Raw genomic sequence first — 22,766 nt, forward strand, 5'->3', positions numbered from 1 at the left:
GCTAGATAGGGGTCCAGCTAGGTACCTAGTGGAGGACTAACTGACCCTCCTGCTAGATAGGGGTCCAGCTAGGTACCTAGTGGAGGACTAACTGACCCTCCTGCTAGATAGGGGTCCAGCTAGGTACCTAGTGGAGGACTAACTGACCCTCCTGCTAGATAGGGGTCCAGCTAGGTACCTAGTGGAGGACTAACTGACCCTCCTGCTAGATAGGGGTCCAGCTAGGTACCTAGTGGAGGACTAACTGATCCTCCTGCTAGATAGGGGTCCAGCTAGGTACCTAGTGGAGGACTAACTGACCCTCCTGCTAGATAGGGGTCCAGCTAGGTACCTAGTGGAGGACTAACTGATCCTCCTGCTAGATAGGGGGTCCATACCTAGGTACCTAGTGGAGGACTAACTGATCCTCCTGCTAGATAGGGGTCCAGCTAGGTACCTAGTGGAGGACTAACTGACCCTCCTGCTAGATAGGGGTCCAGCTAGGTACCTAGTGGAGGACTAACTGATCCCTCCTGCTAGATAGGGGTCCAGCTAGGTACCTAGTGGAGGACTAACTGACCCTCCTGCTAGATAGGGGTCCAGCTAGGTACCTAGTGGAGGACTAACTGACCCTCCTGCTAGATAGGGGTCCAGCTAGGTACCTAGTGGAGGACTAACTGACCCTCCTGCTAGATAGGGGTCCAGCTAGGTACCTAGTGGAGGACTAACTGACCCTCCTGCTAGATAGGGGTCCAGCTAGGTACCTAGTGGAGGACTAACTGACCCTCCTGCTAGATAGGGGTCCAGCTAGGTACCTAGTGGAGGACTAACTGACCCTCCTGCTAGAAGATCCACACCTCCAGGAGGCTGCAGAAGGAGAGAGGCTGTGTGGCTGGACCTTTGGTTAGTTTATTGCTATTATAGTGGTCATGTTTGATTTACATTTTCTGTACATTTTTAGGAGCCTGAATTAAAGCAACAGACACCAAGACCATGTTGAACCACCCTGCCTGGTCTCCCCACACCCAGGGGTTGGCTACAACTTTAGATCTGAAGCTGTGTCCAAAGACAGGGGTCCAGCTCCCCAAGAAGGATTATCATCCTGGAACATGCGTCAGTTCCTTTTCTCAACACCATGTCGATGATGTCACGTGCCTTCTCTGCCCTCTCAGCTATCACCTTTACTGACTCCATTTCCTCCTGGTTGATGACTGTGTGTTGCAGGAGTCCGTCCAGCAGACCTTCCAGGACAGGTCCTGACACTCGTCTCACAAACTCTGTCCGTACAGAACCCAGCTGCTGCTCTGTAGAACCAGTCAGACTGCTCTCAGCCGGACGCCCTGCCCCTAACACAGCACCTGAGAGAGGCAGGTTACAAAATAACTACATTTGTTCATTCACATTTACATTTCAGACATTTAGAAACAGACTTCTTTCAGAGTGACCTACAGTAAAAGTCTTCATTGTATTGTTAATCTTTGCATTAAGAACACATTCTGTAACAATAACAACCTGAATCAATGAACACATCACACCACTACTGTTTCATTCATATTTAGGGTCGGTTTTCACAGACGTAGAAAAACAGGCTGGGGCATTCAGAACCAGGCTAATTTACATCACGTCCTGGAGGAGATGTCATTGGGGCATTCAGAACCAGGCTAATGTACATCAAGTCCTGGAGGAGATGTCATTCAGAACCAGGCTAATCTACATCAAGTCCTGGAGGAAATGTCATTCAGAACCAGGCTAATGTACATCAAGTCCTGGAGGAGATGTAATTGGGGCATTCAGAACCAGGCTAATGTACATCAAGTCCTGGAGGAGATGTCATTCAGAACCAGGCTAATCTACATCAAGTCCTGGAGGAAATGTCATTCAGAACCAGGCTAATGTACATCAAGTCCTGGAGGAGATGTCATTGGGGCATTCAGAACCAGGCTAATCTACATCAAGTCCTGGAGGAGATGTCATTCAGAACCAGGCTAATGTACATCAAGTCCTGGAGGAGATGGCATTCAGAACCAGGCTAATCTACATCAAGTCCTGGAGGAGATGCCATTGTTCTTGAAGACAGCCTTTTATAATCAGGACTAGTCCAACAGTAAACCATGTCGACTGGCCCTCAAGCCATTGGTTTGTACAGTGCATTTGGAAAGTATTCAGACCCCTTAACTTTTTCCACATTTTGTTACGTTACAGCCTTATTTTAAAATGGATTAACTACATGTGTTTCCTCATCAATCTACACACAATACCCCATAATGACAAAGCGAAAACAGGTTTTTGTAAATGTTTACAAATGTATTAAAAATAAAAAGACAGAAATACCTTATTTATATAAGTATTCAGACCCTTTGCTATGAGACTCGAAATTGAGCTCAGGTGCATCCTGTTTCCATTGATCATCCTTGAGATGTTTCTACAACTTGATTGGAGTCCACCTGTGGTAAATTCAATTGATTGGACATGATTTGGAAAGGCACACACCTGTCTATATAAGGTCCCACAGTTGACAGTGCATGTCAGAGCAAAAACCAAGCAATGAGGTCGAAGGATTATGTCAAGGCCCAGATCTGGGGAAGAGCTCCGAGACAGGATTGTGTCGGGGAAGGGTACCGAAAAAGTTATGCAGCATTGAAGGTCCCCAAGAACACAGTGTCCTCCATCATTCTTATATGGAAGAAGTTCGGAACCACCAAGACTCTTCCTAGAGCTGGCCGCCCGGACAAACTGAGCAAGCGGGGGAGAAGGGCCTTGGTCAGGGAGGTGACTAAGAACCCGATGGTCACTCTGACAGAGCTCCAGAGTTCCTCTGTGGAGATGGGAGAACCTTCCAGAAGGACAACCATCTCTGCAGAACTCCACCAATCAGGCCTTTATGGTAGAGTGGCCAGACGGAAGCCACTCCTCAGTAAAAGGCACATGACAGCCCGCTTGGAGTTTGCCAAAAGGCACCTAAAGGACTCTCAGACCATGAGAAACAAGATTCTCTGGGTCTGATGAAACCAAGATTGAACTCTTTGGCCTGAATGCCAAGCGTCACATCTGGAAGAACCCTGGCACCATCCCTATGGTGAAGCATGGTGGTGGCAGCATCATACTGTGGGGATGTTTTTCAGCAGCAGGGACTAGGAGACTAGTCAGGATCGAAGGAAAGATGAACTCAGCAAAGTACAGAGAGATCCTTAATGAAATCCTGCTCCAGAGCGCTCAGGACCTCAGACTGGGGCCAAGGTTCACCTTCCAACAGGACAACGACCCTAAGCACACAGACAAGACAACGCAGGAGTGGCTTCGGGACAAGTCTCTGAATGTCCTTGAGTGGCCCAGCCAGAGCCCGGACTTGAACCCGATCTAACATCTCTGGAGAGACCTGAAAATAGCTGTGCAGCGACGCTCCCCATCCAACCTGACAGAGCTTCTGCAGAGAAGAATGGGAGAAACTCCCCAAATACAGGTGTGCCAAGCTTGTAGTGTCATACCCAAGAAGAATCGAGGCTGTAATCGCTGCCAAAGGTGCTTCCAGAAAGTACTGAGTAAAGGGTCTGAATACTTATGTAAATGTGATATTTTTATAAATATGTATTTTTTTGCTTTGTCATTATGGGGTATTGTGTGTATTTTGATGAGGGGGGGGAACAATTTAATCCATTTTATAATACGGCTGTAACGTAACAAAATGTGGAAAAAGTCAAGGGGTCTGAATACTTTCTGAATGCACTGTAACTCATGTTTACTTACTTGTTGAATGGGTGGCAGTGATGTATTCATCTGAAAGATAAATAAAATGAGGTTATATCACTCTAAATAGCATCTGTTACAAAAGTACAAAGTTATGATTGACATATGCTCCTACCTTGTGATACCACTTCTTTCCATGCAATCCTCTCATCATCACCGAATAACTCCATCTCAATATGAACCCCTGTCATTTTCACAACTGCCCTGAAAAAGCTTGGTGTGGAGTCTCTATGTATGAGATGAATCTTCTGGAGAGAGATGGAGAGAGCGAGAGAGAGATTGCTTGCAATGTAAACATATGTTTCCCATGCCAATAAAGCCATTTGAATTGAGAGCAATCGAGCGACAGAGAGCAATGGATAGAAATGTGACTTAAATGTCAGATTCATGTTCTTAGTCTACTAAAACTGTACCGGTGGATTGATGTAGGTAGAACAGGGAATGTTCAGTCTGAAGAAACTATTCAGTTTGAAGGCCTGCTCTGGTCTTGAGATGAGAACCCTTGAAGACCCTTGAGACTTTTCCTGTTGTTCCACAGCCTGCGAAACGAGGCATGGAATACACAGCCAGACAATGTATAGTCTTATTCAAACATTATTCAGAAAACTAGCAACACACTATTATCTTCATGTTATGAGTGTCAACATAAACCGTACCACTGCTGTGACACTCTGGCTCCACGGACCTTGATATTTGAGCCAGGGTTGTTTAGTTTCATTGTTTGGGTGTATTTCTATGTTGGGGATTTCGGGTTGTGCATTTTCTATGTTTGGTTAATTGTTCTTGATTAGTCGTATGACTCCCAATCGGAGGTAACGAGTGTCAGCTGTCGGCTCGTTATCTCTGATTGGGAGCCATATTTATACTGTGTGAGTTCACTTTGTGTTGTGGGTTATTGTTTCCTTGTTGCTGTTAGTGTATATCAGTATTTGGACTTCACTTTCGTCCTATTTGGTTTGTTGTTTTTGATCGTGGTTTCTTTAATTAAATAAAGTCTACGATGTTACGCTCCAACACGCTGCGCTTTGGTCTCCTCCTTTCGACGATCGTGACAGAATAACCCACCAAAAGAGGACCAAGCAGCGCGTCCAGGAGCAAGGGGTCTGGACACAGGAGTTATGGATGCCTCCTAAGGACTTTTGGACATGGGAGGAGATTCGGGCTGGAAAGGGTCCTTGGGCACAACCGGAGGAACATCATCGCCCTCGTGAAGAGCTGGAGGCAGCTGCAGCCGAGAGGAGGTGGTCTGAGGAGGAATATCACCGCCCTCGTGAAGAGCTGGAGGCAGCTGCAGCCGAGAGGAGGTGGTATGAAGAGGAAGCGCGGAGTCGAGGCTGGAAGCCCGTGGTTACTCCCCAAAACATTTTTTGGGGGGGCACATGGCTTAGGGCGCCTGGGCAGCAGGAGGCTGCCACAGGGAGAAAAGGAGAGAAGGCTATCGGATTACGGGGAGCCATTGGCGAGTAGAGGGAGGGAAGTTGTTGTGGCACGGCATGAGAGACTGAAGTGTGTTCCCAGTCTGGTCCGGTCCGTTCTTGATCCCCAGTTAAGGCCAGTGGTGGGTGTTCCCGGTACGGTCCGGCCTGTTCCTACTCCACGCACCAGGTCCACGATGTGCGTCGCCAGCCGGCCTGAACTGGCCGTCTGCCCAACGCCGTCTGAACTGCCCGTCTGCCCAACGCCGTCTGAACTGGCCGTCTGCCCAACGCCCGTCTGAACTGGCCGTCTGCCCAACGCCCGTCTGAACTGCCCGTCTGCCCAACGCCGTCTGAACTGCCCGTCTGCCCAACGCCGTCTGAACTGCCCGTCTGCCCAACGCCGTCTGAACTGTCCGTCTGCCCAACGCCGTCTGAACTGCCCGTCTGTACTGAGCCTGCAAAGCCGCCCGTCTGCCATGAGCCTTCAGAGCCGTCCGCCAGACCGGGAGCCGCTAGAGCTCTCCGCCAGACAGGATCAGCCAGAGCCTTCCGCCAGACAGGATCAGTCAGAGCCTTCCGCCAGACAGGATCAGCCAGAGCCTTCCGCCAGACAGGAGCAGCCAGAGCCTTCCGTCAGACCGGATCAGCCAGAGCCTTCCGCCAGACAGGATCAGCCAGAGCCTTCCGCCAGACAGGAGCAGCCAGAGCCTTCCGCCAGACAGGAGCAGCCAGAGCCTTCCGTCAGACCGGATCAGCCAGAGCCTTCCGTCAGACCGGAGCCGCTAGAGCTCTCCGCCAGACAGGATCAGCCAGAGCCTTCCGCCAGACAGGATCAGCCAGAGCCTTCCGCCAGACAGGATCAGCCAGAGCCTTCCGCCAGCCATGAGCAGCCAGATCCGTCAGCCAGCCAGAGCAGCCAGATCCGTCAGCCAGCCATGAGCAGCCAGATCCGTCAGCCAGCCATGAGCAGCCAGATCCGTCAGCCAGCCATGAGCAGCCAGATCCGTCAGCCAGCCATGAGCAGCCAGATCCGTCAGCCCGCCAGGATCCGCCATCTAGTCAGGTACTGCCCCTGAGTCCGGTGCTGCCCCTTAGCCCGGTACTGCCCCTTAGTCCTGTACTGCCCTTTAGTCCGGTACTGCCCCGTAGGCCGGTGCTGCCCCTTAAACCAGTGGGGGTCATTTGGAGGAACCTACGTAAGCGGGTAGTGACGATGGTGGGGTGGTGGTCTAGGCCGGAGCCAGAACCGCCACCGAGGACAGACGCCCACCCAGACCCTCCCCGAGACTGTATGCTGGTGCGCCCGGAGGTCGCACCTTTAGGGGGTAATGTGACACTCTGGCTCCACGGACCTTGATATTTGAGCCAGGGTTGTTTAGTTTCATTGTTTGGGTGTATTTCTATGTTGGGGATTTCGGGTTGTGCATTTTCTATGTTTGGTTAATTGTTCTTGATTAGTCGTATGACTCCCAATCGGAGGTAACGAGTGTCAGCTGTCGGCTCGTTATCTCTGATTGGGAGCCATATTTATACTGTGTGAGTTCACTTTGTGTTGTGGGTTATTGTTTCCTTGTTGCTGTTAGTGTATATCAGTATTTGGACTTCACTTTCGTCCTATTTGGTTTGTTGTTTTTGATCGTGGTTTCTTTAATTAAATAAAGTCTACGATGTTCGCTCAACACGCTGCGCTTTGGTCTCCTCCTTTCGACGATCGTGACAACTGCTTAGTTAAGGTCACCTCTAAAAGAATGGTACCTCACCTGTATTTGGCTGGGGTTACTGGGGAACAGGTATAGGCGTGGAATTAGTGTTTGCTTTTTCACTGACAGATAGAGCATCAGCTCACAGTGGACATCTATGTTCCGCGAAAAGATATAGCTCAGTATAACAGAGATAACTGAGAACTTGGGATGGAGAATCTTAGCATGGAATCTGGTTACCTCATGCACTTCCTCAAAAGACACTCCATGTTCCTCTACATGAAAAATCTTCATCTCATTCCTCAGGGAAGGGTTGGTCCCTGAACAACACAATAAAAAGGAGACAGAAAGACAAATATTGTATTATTCATCCAACTAAAACACAAAGAATATGCAGTATCAGATCACAGTAAACTCAAACTCCCAGAATATTCATTTATTCATTCAGGAAGTGAAACTCAGTTACATGGAAATGTCTTTCTGAATACTATGTGAATATGGTTTTACCTAAACAGACAAAGTGTGGCAGATGAACTTCCTCCAGTTCACCTAACTCCATAGTGATGTCCAGCAATGGACCACCTTGTCCGTACTGCATGTCTTTCAGAAGTTGACTGTAGGGTTCCCAGTTCCTGAAGTGATACTTCAGAATGACATCTCTCTCACACACCCAGCGGAGCCCAGACACTGTGCACTCATAACGCCCTTTGGGTGTCCTGTGCCTGAGGGCAACAACAAGATATGGTAGAGAGGGTCAATCGTCAAATGGAGAGGATGGATTAGAAGCCTATTCCCAAAGGTAATGGGGAAATACACTAGCAAGTGGAATGAAATGTTAAAAGTAGTTATTTTACCTGAACATTGTCACTCCCTGGACAGTGGAAGTCAAGGGTTCAATCTGAAGCCACTGTGTGGAGTCCTGAACAAGGACAAGCATGTCAGTTATACATATGGGGCCAGTTTCCTGGACACAGATTGAGTCTAGTGCTGGACTTAAAGCATGATCAATGGAAGTTTCAATAGAAAGTTATTTAAGGTCCAAGACTAGGCTTAATCTTTGTCCGGGAAACTGGCTCATTAAATGAACAAAGTAATTTATCGAATGTATTTATTCAATGTTACATGGAATGCTGGTGATTGATCCAATTAAACTGTCTAATGACAAAATATGACAGAAGTTAAAATCCTGCATTCCTACAAGCAGAACACAGGACTGTCTATATCCCAGTATGATTGGTTGGTCAGTACACACCTGGCTTTCAGACTGTGTATATATTACTAAAGCAGAACACAGGACTGTCTATATCCCAGTATGAATGGTTGGTCCGTACACACCTGGCTTTCAGACTGTGTTTATATTACTAAAGCAGAACACAGGACTGTCTATATCCCAGTATGAATGGTTGGTCAGTACACACCTGGCTTTCAGACTGTGTTTATATTACTAAAGCAGAACACAGGACTGTCTATATCCCAGTATGAATGGTTGGTCAGTACACACCTGGCTTTCAGACTGTGTTTATATTACTAAAGCAGAACACAGGACTGTCTATATCCCAGTATGAATGGTTGGTCAGTACACACCTGGCTTTCAGACTGTGTTTATATTACTAAAGCAGAACACAGGACTGTCTATATCCCAGTATGAATGGTTGGTCAGTACACACCTGGCTTTCAGACTGTGTTTATATTACTAAAGCAGAACACAGGACTGTCTATATCCCAGTATGAATGGTTGGTCAGTACACACCTGGCTTTCAGACTGTGTTTATATTACTAAAGCAGAACACAGGACTGTCTATATCCCAGTATGAATGGTTGGTCAGTACACACCTGGCTTTCAGACTGTGTTTATATTACTAAAGCAGAACACAGGACTGTCTATATCCCAGTATGAATGGTTGGTCAGTACACACCTGGCTTTCAGACTGTGTTTATATTACTAAAGCAGAACACAGGACTGTCTATATCCCAGTATGAATGGTTGGTCAGTACACACCTGGCTTTCAGACTGTGTTTATATTACTAAAGCAGAACACAGGACTGTCTATATCCCAGTATGAATGGTTGGTCAGTACACACCTGGCTTTCAGACTGTGTTTATATTACTAAAGCAGAACACAGGACTGTCTATATCCCAGTATGAATGGTTGGTCAGTACACACCTGGCTTTCAGACTGTGATTATATTACTAAAGCAGAACACAGGACTGTCTATATCCCAGTATGAATGGTTGGTCAGTACACACCTGGCTTTCAGACTGTCCCTGACTCCTGAAGGTATGTAAAAGTGAGAATTGACATTATGACTTACCTCAACATGGTCACAAGTCTTACAGCTCTGAGGAATCCCTGAAGTCAAAAGTAGTTGTTATTTAAAACGGACAATCTCATGTAATAATGAATTAATAATTATTAAACAGACTTGTAAAAAAAAATGAATGTAAGTGAGCAACAGTCTCAGAATGTACACTCATTATCATACAATAATCTGACATTAGTGTTATATTAATGAATGTTTGTGGAAGCAGGAAACAACATGGTTCTGGTCCATGTTTTGGAGATGTTGGGGGCCTGATTTCTGGTAGATCCCAGGATGAGAGCTTAAAGGTAGAGTCAGCTAAATGATGTTGTACGAGCAGCACCGCAGATATTGTGATGAGCAAGATGCCTGACTTCTCTCTCACACAGTATTTGCCCTTGTGCACGGGTTCTCTTCACTCTCTTACAGCGTGGTAGAAACGGGACCAAAACAGAGGAGTTTAGCATCGCGCTCCAAAGCCCTTAGTTGTTGTAGAAGTTTACCCACTATGATGTTTACTTTGTGCATCTACATCATATTGCTGACTCTACCTTTAAGTTTGTTTTGACCAAATAGATCATGATTGTGTTCCTTGCCTGGGACTCAAGAACGCTTTAATCGTATTTTGATTTTAAAACAATTATCAGTTAACACTCACATATCTGGTCTCTGGTGTTCTCAGGACCAGGCTTGATACAACACTCTCCACATTGGTCTCTGGTGTTGGGAAAGCAGAAGGATAGACTGTGATTAAACTAAATACAACTTATAAAGGCTTTATATAGCATACATACAGTCTTCATAAGCAATACAAAGGCTGTATTAGGGTGACAGAACCACTCCCTATGTAGGGTGCATTGCCTAATGTGACATAACACTATGTCAACTTCCATGAAGTCAATACTGATGGTGACATTACAGGTGACATTGCTTATCTTGATGAAAGCCCCTAGAGATGTGAAGTCACCAGGTATCATGAGTTACTGTCTGTAGGTCCAACAGAACACATTAAAACACACCACTACTACTATTAATCTAACTGTCTGTAGGTCCAACAGAACACATTAAAACACACCACTACTACTAATCTAACTGTCTGTAGGTCCAACAGAACACATTAAAACACACCACTACTACTAATCTAACTGTCTGTAGGTCCAACAGAACACATTAAAACACACCACTACTAATCTAACTGTCTGTAGGTCCAACAGAACACATTAAAACACACCACTACTAATCTAACTGTCTGTAGGTCCAACAGAACACATTAAAAACACACCACTACTACTAATCTAACTGTCTGTAGGTCCAACAGAACACATTAAAACACACCACTACTACTAATCTAATTGTAGGAATGATTCCAGAGGAAATCAAATGATAAAACATTGCTATGACTCACCTTTGAATGTGTTGGTCATCTATCTGACACAGAGTCACTGAGGAGGAGGAATAAACCACAAACCCAGGATAGAGGGGTTCAGTGAATGTGGTGTGTTCTGTGTAATGGTGTGTCAGTGTACCAGAGGAGGACACACTATAGAAGGACAAAGTACCAGCTGGCCAGTCCAGATACACTCCAACTCTGTTAAAAACAGGACCAGGGATGGATCTGATGACTCCAGCATGGTAAAAGTTATATCCACTGTCATAGCAGGATAAACACCAGGACTTCCTATTGAGTCCAATCCAACTGTCATCCTCCATCTCTCCCTTCCTCTTCATTCCTTTGTACGCCACACCAATGTCAGCCCTGCCCCCATCCTTCTCCACCTCCCAGTAATAACGAGATCCAGATAAGCCTTCTCTGCAGAGAACTTGGGGAATATGGTCAAATCTGTCTGGATGGTCTTCATAATGCTGCTTCTCCTTCACCCGTGTCACCTTCCTGTTCCCCTCAGACAGTATCAGGACTGGGTTTGCTGTATTTGGGTCCAGGGTGAGATGACAGGCATCTGTAGACAAAAGGAGAGTTTAATCAAACCACATCTTCATATAAAATGTAGTTTTGTAGGTAGAGAACAAGTATTGATTAGTTACTATATCACTATGGTTCTGAATATGTAGTTAATTAGGATTGAAGAGACTTACATTTCCTCAGCCCTGATTTCAGCCTGAACTCTCCACCATGATCCACACTGTTGGAGAAACAGGTTATTGACTGACAAAGACATAATACAGCAGTCAACATTTAAACCATATTGTTGTGTTCTGGTGCACTATCCAAGTTCATTACTAGAGACATACAGGTATTCTATCCTACCTACTGCATACAGAACAGAGTACAATTCATTACTAGAGACATACAGGTATTCTACCCTACCTACTGCATACAGAACAGAGTACAATTCATTACTAGAGAAATACAGGTATTCTATCCTACCTACTGCATACAGAACAGAGTACAATTAATTACTAGAGACATACAGGTATTCTATCCTACCTACTGCATACAGAACAGAGTACAATTCATTACTAGATACATACAGGTATTCTATCCTACATAATGCATACAGAACAGAGTACAATTCCAACAGGATATCAGAGATGCAGAAGAAGAGTATTCATGTGGTGATGATGTATGCTGTGTTGGAGTGCTAAGCCTGCTGGGTAAACTTCCCCTGTATTCTACCAACATGTCCTCATGTTACTGAACCTACTACACTACATAGGACACAACCACTGCTCACACTATTAGGACATCTATTCTGACTTACTTCAGCTTCATCAGTTTATCTGTGGGATCCACCAGAGCAGCTGAAAGCAGTCCCCCTGCAGAGTCTCCTGGGTGATTGTAGCTCAGGTCCAGCTCTTTCAGGTGGGAGGGGTTTGACCTCAGAGCTGAAGACAGAGCAGCACAGCCCTCCTCTGTGACCAGACAGCCAGACAGCCTACAGAGAGACACAACAGCTGTCTAGGTTGGTGGACTGGTGTCAATCATCTTGTAGGACACCCATACATTTGTCCATGACACAAACATTGTGATGAAACATCAGATGTTCAGAGTATTTGTTTTAATAAACTCAGTACCGACCTGACTGAAACAGCTGTACTTACCCCAGTGTGTGTAGTTTAAAGTCTGAATCCTCCAGTCCAGCAGAGAGCAGTGTAACTCAGCTCAGTACCGACCTGACTGAAACAGCTGTTCACCATTGGCCTCATGGTGACATCCCTGAGCGTTTTCCTTCCTCTCCGGCAGCTGAGTTAGGAAGGACGCCTGTATTTTTGTGGTGACTGGGTGTATTGATACACCATCCAAAGCGTAATTAATACCTTCACCATGCTCAAAGGAATATTCAATGTCTGCTTTATTTGTACCCATCTACCAAAAGGTGCCCTTCTTTGCGAGGCATTGGAAAACCTCCCTGGTCTTCATGGTTGAATCTATGTTTGAAATTCACTGCTCGACTGAGGGACCTAATAGATAATTGCATGTGTGGGGTACAGAGATTATGTAGTCGTTCAAAAATCACTATTATTGCACACATAGTGAGTCCATCTAACTGATTATGTGACTTGTTAAGCACATTTTTACTCCTGAGCTTATTTAGGCTTGCCATAACAAAGGGGTTGAAAACGAATTGATTAGATTACTAGATACTAGACTCTGTCAATATGTTTTTGGAAGTGGCTCTGCATTTCTTGCATTTCTTGCATACATATCATATTTATTTAAGGATTATGACGACTTTCTAAAAGGACAAAGCTGTTTCTGTGTGCTCCCTTGCCTCCACTGTCACCACATCCCTCGATGCGTGCAAACAGAGCATCTATATCAGGGATGGGCAACTCCAGTCCTCGGGACCTGATTGGTGTTACACTTTTTCCCCAGCCCCAGCTAACACGTTTGACTCTAATAATCAAGTACTCATGGGTTTCAGTTTAGAATGCAATAAGTTTAATCATCTGTGTTTGCTAGGGATGGGGGAAAAAGTGTGACACCCCTCCGACCCCAAGGACTGGAATTGTCCATCCCTGATCTATATGGTAGGACCAGTACCAGACCTGAATGAATGTGTCTGTTTTGAATATTCACGGAGACAGAATGATGTGGTTGATAGCAGAGACGTCACGCCAAAAGGGGGCACAGGGTCACTTGCCCCCTCAGATTTGTGATGTTTAAATTTGTCTTGTTATATTTTCTCTGTCATACTACTAACCATGAAGTTGGCTTTAGCTAGCCCAGATAGGATCCCAATCTCCCAACCTAATAACTACACTGAACAAAAATATAAACGCAACATGTAAAGTGTTGGTCCCATGTTTCATGAGCTGAAATAAAAATCCCAGAAACGTTCCATTCGCACAAAAAGCTTATTTCTCTCAAATTGTGTACACAAATTTGTTTACATCCCTGTAGCGAGCATTTCTCCTTTGCCAAGATAATCCATCCACCTCACAATATGGCATATCAAGAAGCTGATTAAACAGCATGATAATTACACAGGTGCACCTTGTGCTGAGGACAATAAAATGCCACTCTAAAATGTGCAGTTTTGTCACACAACACAATGCACAGATGTTTCAAGTTTTCAGGCAGAGTGCAATTGGCTTACGGACTGCAGGAATGTCCACCAGAGCTGTTGCCAGATACGTTTATGTTAATTTCTCAACCATAAGCCAAGGCGGCTTTAGAGAATTTGGCAGTACTTCTAACTGGCCTCACGACTTCAGACCACTTGTAAAGCAGCGTATGGGCGAGCTGTTGGCTGATGTCAACGTTGTGAATGCTCCATGGTGGCAGTGGGGTTATGGTATGGGCAGGCATAAGCTACGGACAATGAATCATTTTATCGATGACAATTTGAATGCACAGAGATACCGTGGGATAGTGTACGTGCACAAAGTGAGTTTGTAACATGTATATCATTCTTGCTTGTTGTTCTTTATAGTTACTACCATTGCCTATTGTAAGTTGCCTCTCTGTGTTTACTGTGTTGTGTAATACTCCGCAGGTAGCATTATGCCATTAATACAGCCCTTCCTTTGTTAATAGCGTTGTTGCTCTACTTGTGCTATCAGTTATTGTGCATATTCATTACCCCTGTTATCTGTCCATTACAGGACCACTATCATTCCACTACCTTTCCATGTCCATTTCATCCGTTTGTGTCAATAAAGTATCCTTGAATGTAACTCTGAGGTTGCCTTATTCCCACTCTTACCGGGGGAGGTGAAAGCGCAACCTGGTCTCAGAACATTTCGTATTATTCTGTATGTACAAAGCTGTGATCAAGGCAAAGGGTGGCTACTTTGAAGAATCTCAAATCTGAAATATATTTTGATATGTGTAACACGTTTTTGGTTACTACATGATGCCATATGTGTTATTTAATAGTTTTGATGACTTCACTATTATTCTACAATGTAGAAAATGCACAAGACACAGAGGAGGAGAAACTATCCAACACCCTGGGAGAGAGAACGAGTGACCTCAGTCGAACTCACAGCCAGAAAGATGGGTTAGATACAGGAGAGGAAGAGGTTACCCCGGATGCCATCACCCCTGCTCCTGTGAGCAAGGAATGAGAGGGGAAGCCTTCTAATCAGGCCAACGGGCAGGCTGAGCAAGAGGTCATAGTGATAGTGATTCACACCCAGAGAGAGACAGACAACCCATACAACCTCTTGGCTGAGATGAACCACACAGAGGTAGAGGCAGAGGGCCTTCAGGGCAAGCCAGTCAGCCTGCCTGCTCTGATCCTCAAGTCAATTGTATTTAAATTCATATTCATTAAAGATTTTTAGTCAAGACTTGAAAAGTGCCATTTATTTCAAATGATAATTATTCAGTGTCTGCAACCCTCAAGAGCCAGGGTGAGTCTGGGTCCCCCTTTAACTGGGCAAACACAACTTGCATATCGTCATAGACTAGGCCAAAACGTTAATCTTTTAACCTTGCTTAAATAAAACAATGCATTTTTAATAGTGAGCAAGAGTTTTCTATGATGATTAAAGTTTTTTGGTCACGCCCTCCACTTTATTGTCAAATTATACATCTAAAAAATTTTTTATAAGTTAATTATTAAAAGCATTAAAATTGGGATTGGGATGTTTCCCACTTATTTATACAACCTACTCCACAAAGTTTAGAGAAATGTTCTGAAATTAATTAAGAATTAAACAGAAGAAAATCAGAATTGAAGGCAGCTATAATGCAAAGAATTTAATGGTCTATGGTTCAATCCTGTTTCTGGTCTAATGAATAATTAATATTGTTTCTCCTCTTCCTTGTGGCAAGCGCAGCAGCACACTGCCCTCCAAAGCCTGCAAAAACGCCGGACTGCCCCTTTCCTCGCCCTGCATGGAACATCCAGGGTCACGTCCTTGGTGACGTGTGGGGTGACGTCCAGGGTGACCACAGCAACATCCTCTGGAAAGGGACAAAAGCGGGGCAGAATGTAAATAAATGCAAACCGTAGGTTCTAAACACTGGCCAGTTGAATGGGATCTTTTATTTCAGCTCATGAAACATGGGACCAACACTTTACATGTTATCATGATGAACGGCACCTGTCAGAGTGCTTTCTATAAGTCTTACTCACCTGCTTGGATGGCAGATGGCAGAGTGGCGTAGACGGCCACCATGAGAGGCTTTTCTTCAGGTGTGACGTCCGCAACCTCCAAGAGTGAAGAAGCAGGGTATTTATCTGTGTTAGGGGTGAGGTCCAAAACCTCCAGCTGAGAACAAGCCGGATCTGCCTCTGTGTTAGGGGTGATGTCCACAACCTTCAGGTGGGTAGAAGCCGGGTCTGCCTCTGTGTAAGGGGTGATGTCCACAACTTCCAAGTGGGACGAGATGGGTTCTGCCTCTGTGTTAGGTGTGACGAACACAATCTCCAAGTGGGAAGAGACGGGTTCTGCCTCTTTGTTAGGGGTGGTTTCCACAACCTCCTGATAGGAAGAAGCCGGGTCTAACTCTGTGTTAGGGGTGATGACCACAAACTTCAGGTGGGTAGAAGCCTTCTTAGCCTCTGTGTTAGGGGTGATGTCCACAAGCTCCAAGTGGAAAGCAGCCAGGTCTGCCTCTGTGTTAGGGATGATTTCCATAACCTCCTGGTGTGAAGAAGATGGGTCTGCCTCTGTGTTAGGGGTGATGTCCACAAGCTCCTGGTGGGAAGAAGCCAGGTGTGCCTCTTTGTTAGGAGTGATGTCCACAACCTCCAGGTGGGAAGAAGGAAGGTGTGCCTCTTTGTTAGGGGTGATGTCCACAACCTCCAGGTGAGAAGAAGCCGGGTCTGCCTCTGTGTTAGGGGTGATGTCCACAAGCTCCAGGTTGGAAGAAGCCGGGTCTATCTCTGTGTTAGGGGTGATGTCCACAACCTCCTGATAGGAAGAAGCCGGGTCTAACTCTGTGTTAGGGGTGATGTCCACAAGCTCCAGGTGCGAAGAAGCCAGGTGTGCCTCTTTGTTAGGGGTGATGTCCACAACCTCCAGCTGAGAAGAAGCCAGGTCTGCCTCTGTGTTATGGGTGATGTTCACAACCTCCAGGTTGGAAGAAGCAGGGTCTGACTCTGTGTTAGGGGTGATGTCCACAACCAATGGGTGGGAAGAAGCTGGGTCTGCCTCTGTGTTATGGGGGATTTCCACAACCTCCAGGTGGGAAGAAGCCTGGTCTGCATCTGTGTTTGGGGTGACAATTAAAATCCTGATTGGCTTTACTACTACAAGGCACCAGGATGTCATGACAAAAGGCATCTGTCAGAGTGCTCTCTATGAGTGCTACTCACCTGCTTGGATGTCAGCTGGTAGTGTGGCGGAGACGGCCACCACTAGGACAGGGGGACTGGCAGGGTGTCTGCAGTAGGCTGGAAGTAGCTTTTCACCTCGTCCGCCACAAAGGCACAGACAGAGCTCATAAAAAAGGGGTTTGAGGTCATCCAGGGAGAAGGACTGGCTGATTCTCCCGAGGATCGACCTCACAGAGTCAAAAGCAGCAGCCCGGGAGAAAGGGGTGTGAGGAGAAGAGGCCTTCAACATGCTGGAGAGCTTCTTCCCCTACGGCCACCACCATACTCACAGCCATCCCGCTTAGGAGGATGGGGTGATCTGAATGGCCTTCCTCTGGCTGAAGCCACAGGGCCAGGAGGATCCTGGGCACCAGCTCCACCACCACCTGGGATGGGCTGAGCAGGTTGCTACAGGGCTTATTGGACAGCTTGTCCAGAATGCTCCTCACAGCTCTCTCCATGATGATGTGGACCTTAGGGGTCGCTGAAATCAACAAAAAGCAGCAGAGAAAGCTAAACGATGTGCAATGTTCACACAGAAGAACACTGCCCTAGTTTTTTTCTGCATAGCTCCAGATGTGTAGATGAATGGAGTAAGCCGTATGCAGGGCAGTACATGGAACTCACATGTCAGCGCCAGCTGGAGAGGTGGGGTGCATAGAGCGGCGGAGCTTGCAGACAGCCTCGTGCTCCATGTCAATCATTTTTAGGCAGGTGTTTACTTCCCAGGTCTGCCGTAGGAAACAGGAAGTCCCATTAGTGTAATTTCACAACAGATATATTCTGCTGTACTAACTAGTTGTTGAAAGGCTAGAAAAGAGCTCACTGACTGATAGTCTAAGTCTCTAACTCTCATTCTCTTACCAGCCGAGCGAGTTCGTTCCCCTCCTCCAGGGTTTCCTTCCACACCCTTCAAATAAAACACAAAGCATTTCAACTTTCCTGGCTTCCTATTTATCTGTTGTTTATTTTACCCACACCTCCTGGAGTGCTGCTGGTGACAGAGAATGGTAGTGAAGGTGAGAGCTGACGTGGTACTCACCTCTCCCTAAGGGATTTTTTGCCCTGAGACACCAGCCAGTCGCTCATGTGCTCCATGGTGACATGGGGCGAGACCTGGCCTCGACTCTGGAGCAGCAGATAGTGGACCATGAGCTTCTTCTGCAAGATGAGGTAAGGTGTGAGACCGTGCCACTAAAGACCATATAATGTGCTTTCAGAAGGGCCTCTCGCAACATTTCACAACTGCTCATGTCTCACAATTTGCAAGTGATATTAAAGAACTCTTATGACCATCTTCTCTAAACTGTCTTGAAATAAAACTCTTGTTTTGGGATTAAATCTATCTCTTTTTTTCTGTGGTTACTGTTTTTGTGGGATGAATCTTACCTGTTTATTGTAATATGCTTCCTCCCAGCAGGCCTGCAGAGTCTGAAAATAAAGGCTGCTTCTACAGAATTCCTTTGAAGATAATTAAAATAAGTATGCTTTATTAGGTACATTATGCACAGGCATTTACAGTATGCCAAAAGGAATATCTCCCTAAGATTACCTTAGTGGGACCATAAGTGAACTCAGGAATGCTCCCAACCCTATCCATGGTCAGAGGGGGACGAAATGCAGCGCTATAGATATACGGGATGCTGTAGAGATAACAGGAATGACTTAAAGTCGCGAATGATCAATGCCTGTGGAGTCGTCCAATTTGCTGCGCTGAGAATTGAGTTGTAGGCGATATTTGGTTATGTTTGGCGCAATATACATGTTTACATTCTATTGCCATGGAGAAATTGAGTTTCTAGAACCTGTTTTCTTCTATGTCTTTATTTCGTGAAAGATTAAGATCTTTATTTTGTCATAATGTGTATATGAGGACGTTGGAGCCCGTTCCGATTCATGACGCGGTTATCCAGGTGCATGTTGCATAGACCTACTAATCCAACCTTGCCTTACAAGTTAAATTAAATTAGTATATATGCCTATACAAATCTATTGACCACATCCATTTAAATCAATGATTGTCAATTGAAAATGTGGTTGTTGTGTTATCCTGTTGTGCGTGTCAGGTGTCCTCTTAAGCACGTTATTCCAATATTTCCTAGAATTGACGCAGGTTACACTTTTGCAAAACTACTCGGTTAAAAATAAGAGCATGAATGACAATAAAGGTATGACTTGAATTATATGTGTAGTAGTGTGATGTTTCCCCTAGATTATGCACCAAATTGCACACAAGGACAGTTCAAGTAGGCCAGGTCAAGAGGGGATGTTAATAAGTTAATAATAATAATAATTCAATGTGGTTTCTTTATTTAATTACAGCTCCATAGCTAATGTTATTTTTTGGTGTACAAACATTTTTATGTATATATATTGTAAATACACCTAATTGTAAAAGTTGTTGTATATTTTGGTTTGGTCCATCGCGGGTTATCTGTATTTATGTACCCTCTTATTGTTCTCTTTTGCCTGACCTTCAACTAGCAAGGTATGTTGTCCTTGGCGCCGTAATTTGTCAATATAAAACTGTGGTAAAGTTACACAAAGTGCTGTTACGCAACTACAGGTTTTGTTACAATGTGGACAATATAAAGATTTATGTTAACAACTTTCACCGAGCTCGCTAATTAGGGTACCTATTGTAACTCGGGAGTATTTGGGGCAGTGTTTGAGTGAGTTTCTATGTGCTCACGCAGGTGCCGAGAGCTGTGGCTGCACCAAGGGCTAACCTATTGTGTGTTGTCTCGTGGTGTGCAGGTATGTCTTTTATTTTGTCAGAATTATGTTGTATATCATTTTACTTGTATTGTATAGTGTGTTGTTAGGCACTGAATGTGTGCATGCAGCACCTGTTCTCTTTGCCTGACCTTCAACTAGCAAGGTGCCCGAGAGCTGTGGCTGCACCAAGGGCTAACATATTGTGTGTTGTCTCTTCGTGTGCAGGTCGAATAAAAATTATCCAACCATCAGAATTCCAGTTGTGGCAGTGTCCTAATTACGTGACCTGCCGACTGGTCAGCTCAAGCCGACCGCCGGAGCTGTGCGTGTGGATGAGGTGCACGACCTGCGCATGTGAATTTGTTGATGGTTTACTGTAAGTGAATATATACTGTAAACAGTGAAAGTGAATGTAGCATATTCATTAGATACAGGTATTCGTGCTTATTTGTATGTTTTGGATGAATTTGTTTATTGCATAATTTTTTTTTGTATTTGAATGCACTAAATTACAAGTGCTCTGTGAGCCATGGAAGATTCTCAAATCCATAAGACGTGTTATGCTGGGGATTTTAGTGTGGGTAGAGGGAGGGGTGTCCTTCCATTTACACCAATTGGTACACCTGGGAGTAGAGCGTTTGCTAGTCCTGAGTTTGCAAGCACTGGGAGGGGTAGGCTGTTTGTTCCACCTGACCAGGGTATCCCACCTCTGTCTTTTGATGTACCATCATCCACAGTACTCGGTGATAATGGGACGCCTCCGAGTCAGCTTAGTGACCTTATTAAGCAGATTGGTTCAGAGATAGGAGAATCTATCAGAGCGAGTTTACTGCAGCCTGGGGTTTCAAGTCTTTCTCCTGCCCGTCCCCCTCACCAACCCCAGCATGCGTCCAAGCTGAATCTGGTTGTGAAGTCAGATGTTAGTGCTCCACCTCTTTTTAGGGGTGATGGCTCAGATAAGTACTCTGTCCTGGAGTGGGAGGAGTTAATGGAAGTCTACCTAGAGAAGAGGGGTTACACTGGGTCTGGGAATGTTGGGGAGGTGATGTCTAGGCTCATGGGGAGGGCACGGGATGTGACCAAAGTCTGGAAGCGTAACAACCTTGTTGTCACAGATGTTAAGGCGGTGTTCAGTGTTTTCAAGCAACACTTTGGGGATACTGTCTGCTCAGGTATGCCATTAGCTGATTTCTATTCAATCAAACCAGATGCTAATGAGGGTCCAATAGATTTCTGGATTAGACTTAACAAAGCTGCAGAGGCAGCCGAACAGTACCTTGTGAGTGAGGGCAGGACCTTACCCAATCAGTGCTCAGAGTTGGCAGTCATGTTTGTACGCAACTGTCCTGATAAAGAGTTGGCCCAAGTGTTCAAGAGCAAACCCATTCGTGACTGGACAGCCAGTGAGGTACAGGATCGGTTGGATGAACTGTTAAGGGAACGTAAAGCATGTAGAACACAACTTTCACAGCAGGTGGCTGCCGTTTTTGACTGCCCTCAGGAGGGAGTGGGTCCTGTGAAAATACCTAATGTTTCATATTTTTCTCAATGTGGCCGTGAACCAGACCAGGCACCATCTGTATCTGAGGGTGGGACATTAATGAAAGTTTTGACTTTGTTAGAGAATGCTCTGGTCAGCAATACTCAGTCTGTGAACAGAGGGCCCCGTAAACAGTTCCACAAACATCAGCGTGAGTGCGCTGTCTGTGGAAGCACTAATCACTGGACCAAAGCTCACTGTCAGATGCACCAGCTGTGCTTCAAGTGCTTTTCTCCGGGCCACATGAGCTTTGACTGTAGTGAGGCTGGGCAGCGACAGAGCCCTGGATGTGGACAGACTGGCAGGTCTCAGGAAAACTAGAAAGCCTCCATTCTGAGGAGGGCAATATGGGGGCATTCTTATTTTTCCTCCACTGATGATGATTTCCAATCTGTTCATTCTTACTTTTGTGAGTCAGTACCCAAGAACAACACAGTAATTTTTCAATGTGTTTTTTCTCTCCATGCCGGAGGCTGCCCAGCCAGAGGAGGCTGCCAGAAGTACAACCAGCCCCCCCAGGGACATCACCAGGCCCGAGGCCTTCGTCCGGACAGGACCCCTGCTGGCCAGGAGAGCCCAGAGGGATTCTCCTCCTCCAAAGATGGTCCCCAAACCCCCGGTTGCCCCCGGCCCAAACTGCTTCCCTCCCTGGGCCAGGGCAACATGTCCCTGGTCAGTGCCAACACCTGGGATGAGAGCACCAAGAAGAAGGGCAAGAAAGGTTAGCACTTCTTGTGCAATGACACATTTTTCCTATTGAATGTATTGTCAATATTGTATGATGACAGTGCCTCAGACAGAAAATACAATAATCCTGTCACTGTCGGACACCATGCCTTTACATTTCCCTGAAGCAGTACATAAATAAAAACAAAGCATTGAAGAAAATACAATCTTTGGAGTTTTGAGTGCATACACTGCTGTATATATGAATTATAAGATGATACAAGATAAAAACATGTCATAACTGGCAGGCTAAATTACATGGCTAAAATGCAAGCATCAAAAGGGAGTACATCTTTTAAATAAAGAAAATATGTTTATTTATTGCATTATTATTGATCCATTCCAGATTATCTACAATGTCAATCAAACTGTGCTGTATGAATCATATTGCCTCCCAGATTCTCAGGCTATTCTCCGAATGGCACCCTATTCCCTATGGGTCCTGGTCAAAAGTAGTGCACTACATAGGGAAAAGGGTGCCATTTGGGACACAAGCAGCCAGACACACAGGACTCAGGACATGTCAATCACATTACAGGCAACAGCATATTGTTCAACAATACTGTATCATGAGGACAGTTACCACATGATGACGTAACATCATTACAGCATTACTGTCAAAGTTAAAGGGACAGACTGCTAAAAAAAAGGCTACTTAATATCACTAGACACTGAAATCTTACAGTACTTTTTTATGTCCAGCAAGCAATACAAATTTAGCAGTATTCCATCTTATTATTCTTAATTATGCATTCAATAATCATTTAATTCATGACTAAAGGCATTTGAATTAGAAAGAAGAGATTATGCCATGAAAAAAACATAATTGAATGCATGAATTTAGCTAAAAACTATAAACCATCATAAAAGCCTTTGGAGTCATACAGTAAAGCTCAGATGAAAGACA

General features: G+C 45.2%; 1 protein-coding gene across 2 annotated transcripts; it reads right to left on the minus strand.

Annotated features, from left to right (window-relative positions):
* Positions 1-752: 752 nt before the first annotated feature.
* LOC121562891 (NACHT, LRR and PYD domains-containing protein 1 homolog) lies at positions 753-12,102 on the minus strand. Of its 2 annotated transcripts, none has more exons than XM_045217256.1 (12): positions 11,863-12,102; positions 11,237-11,283; positions 10,548-11,100; positions 9,801-9,859; positions 9,155-9,192; positions 7,696-7,760; positions 7,349-7,563; positions 6,902-7,161; positions 4,137-4,262; positions 3,839-3,968; positions 3,724-3,753; positions 753-1,337 (listed from the first exon to the last, which is right to left on the minus strand). In XM_045217256.1, the coding sequence occupies exons 1-12, from the start codon at positions 11,871-11,873 to the stop codon at positions 1,024-1,026; spliced, it is 1,848 nt and encodes a 615-aa protein (XP_045073191.1). In that variant the 5' UTR covers positions 11,874-12,102; the 3' UTR covers positions 753-1,023. The 2 variants fall into 2 exon arrangements, with proteins under 2 accessions (XP_045073191.1, XP_045073190.1); XM_045217255.1 differs by having other exon boundaries at positions 3,839-3,971.
* Positions 12,103-22,766: the final 10,664 nt, after the last annotated feature.

Source organism: Coregonus clupeaformis, unplaced genomic scaffold (assembly GCF_020615455.1).
Source record: "Coregonus clupeaformis isolate EN_2021a unplaced genomic scaffold, ASM2061545v1 scaf0984, whole genome shotgun sequence".
Taxonomy (NCBI): Eukaryota; Metazoa; Chordata; class Actinopteri; order Salmoniformes; family Salmonidae; genus Coregonus; species Coregonus clupeaformis.

Excerpts from the sequence above, each read along its gene's own strand:
- LOC121562891 (XM_045217255.1), bottom strand. Across the intron at positions 9,860-10,547 it reads GATGACCAACACATTCAAAG|AGACCAATGTGGAGAGTGTT; the intron begins GTGAGTCATAGC and ends TCCCAACACCAG. Across the intron at positions 7,564-7,695 it reads CAGGGAGTGACAATGTTCAG|GCACAGGACACCCAAAGGGC; the intron begins GTAAAATAACTA and ends TGTTGCCCTCAG.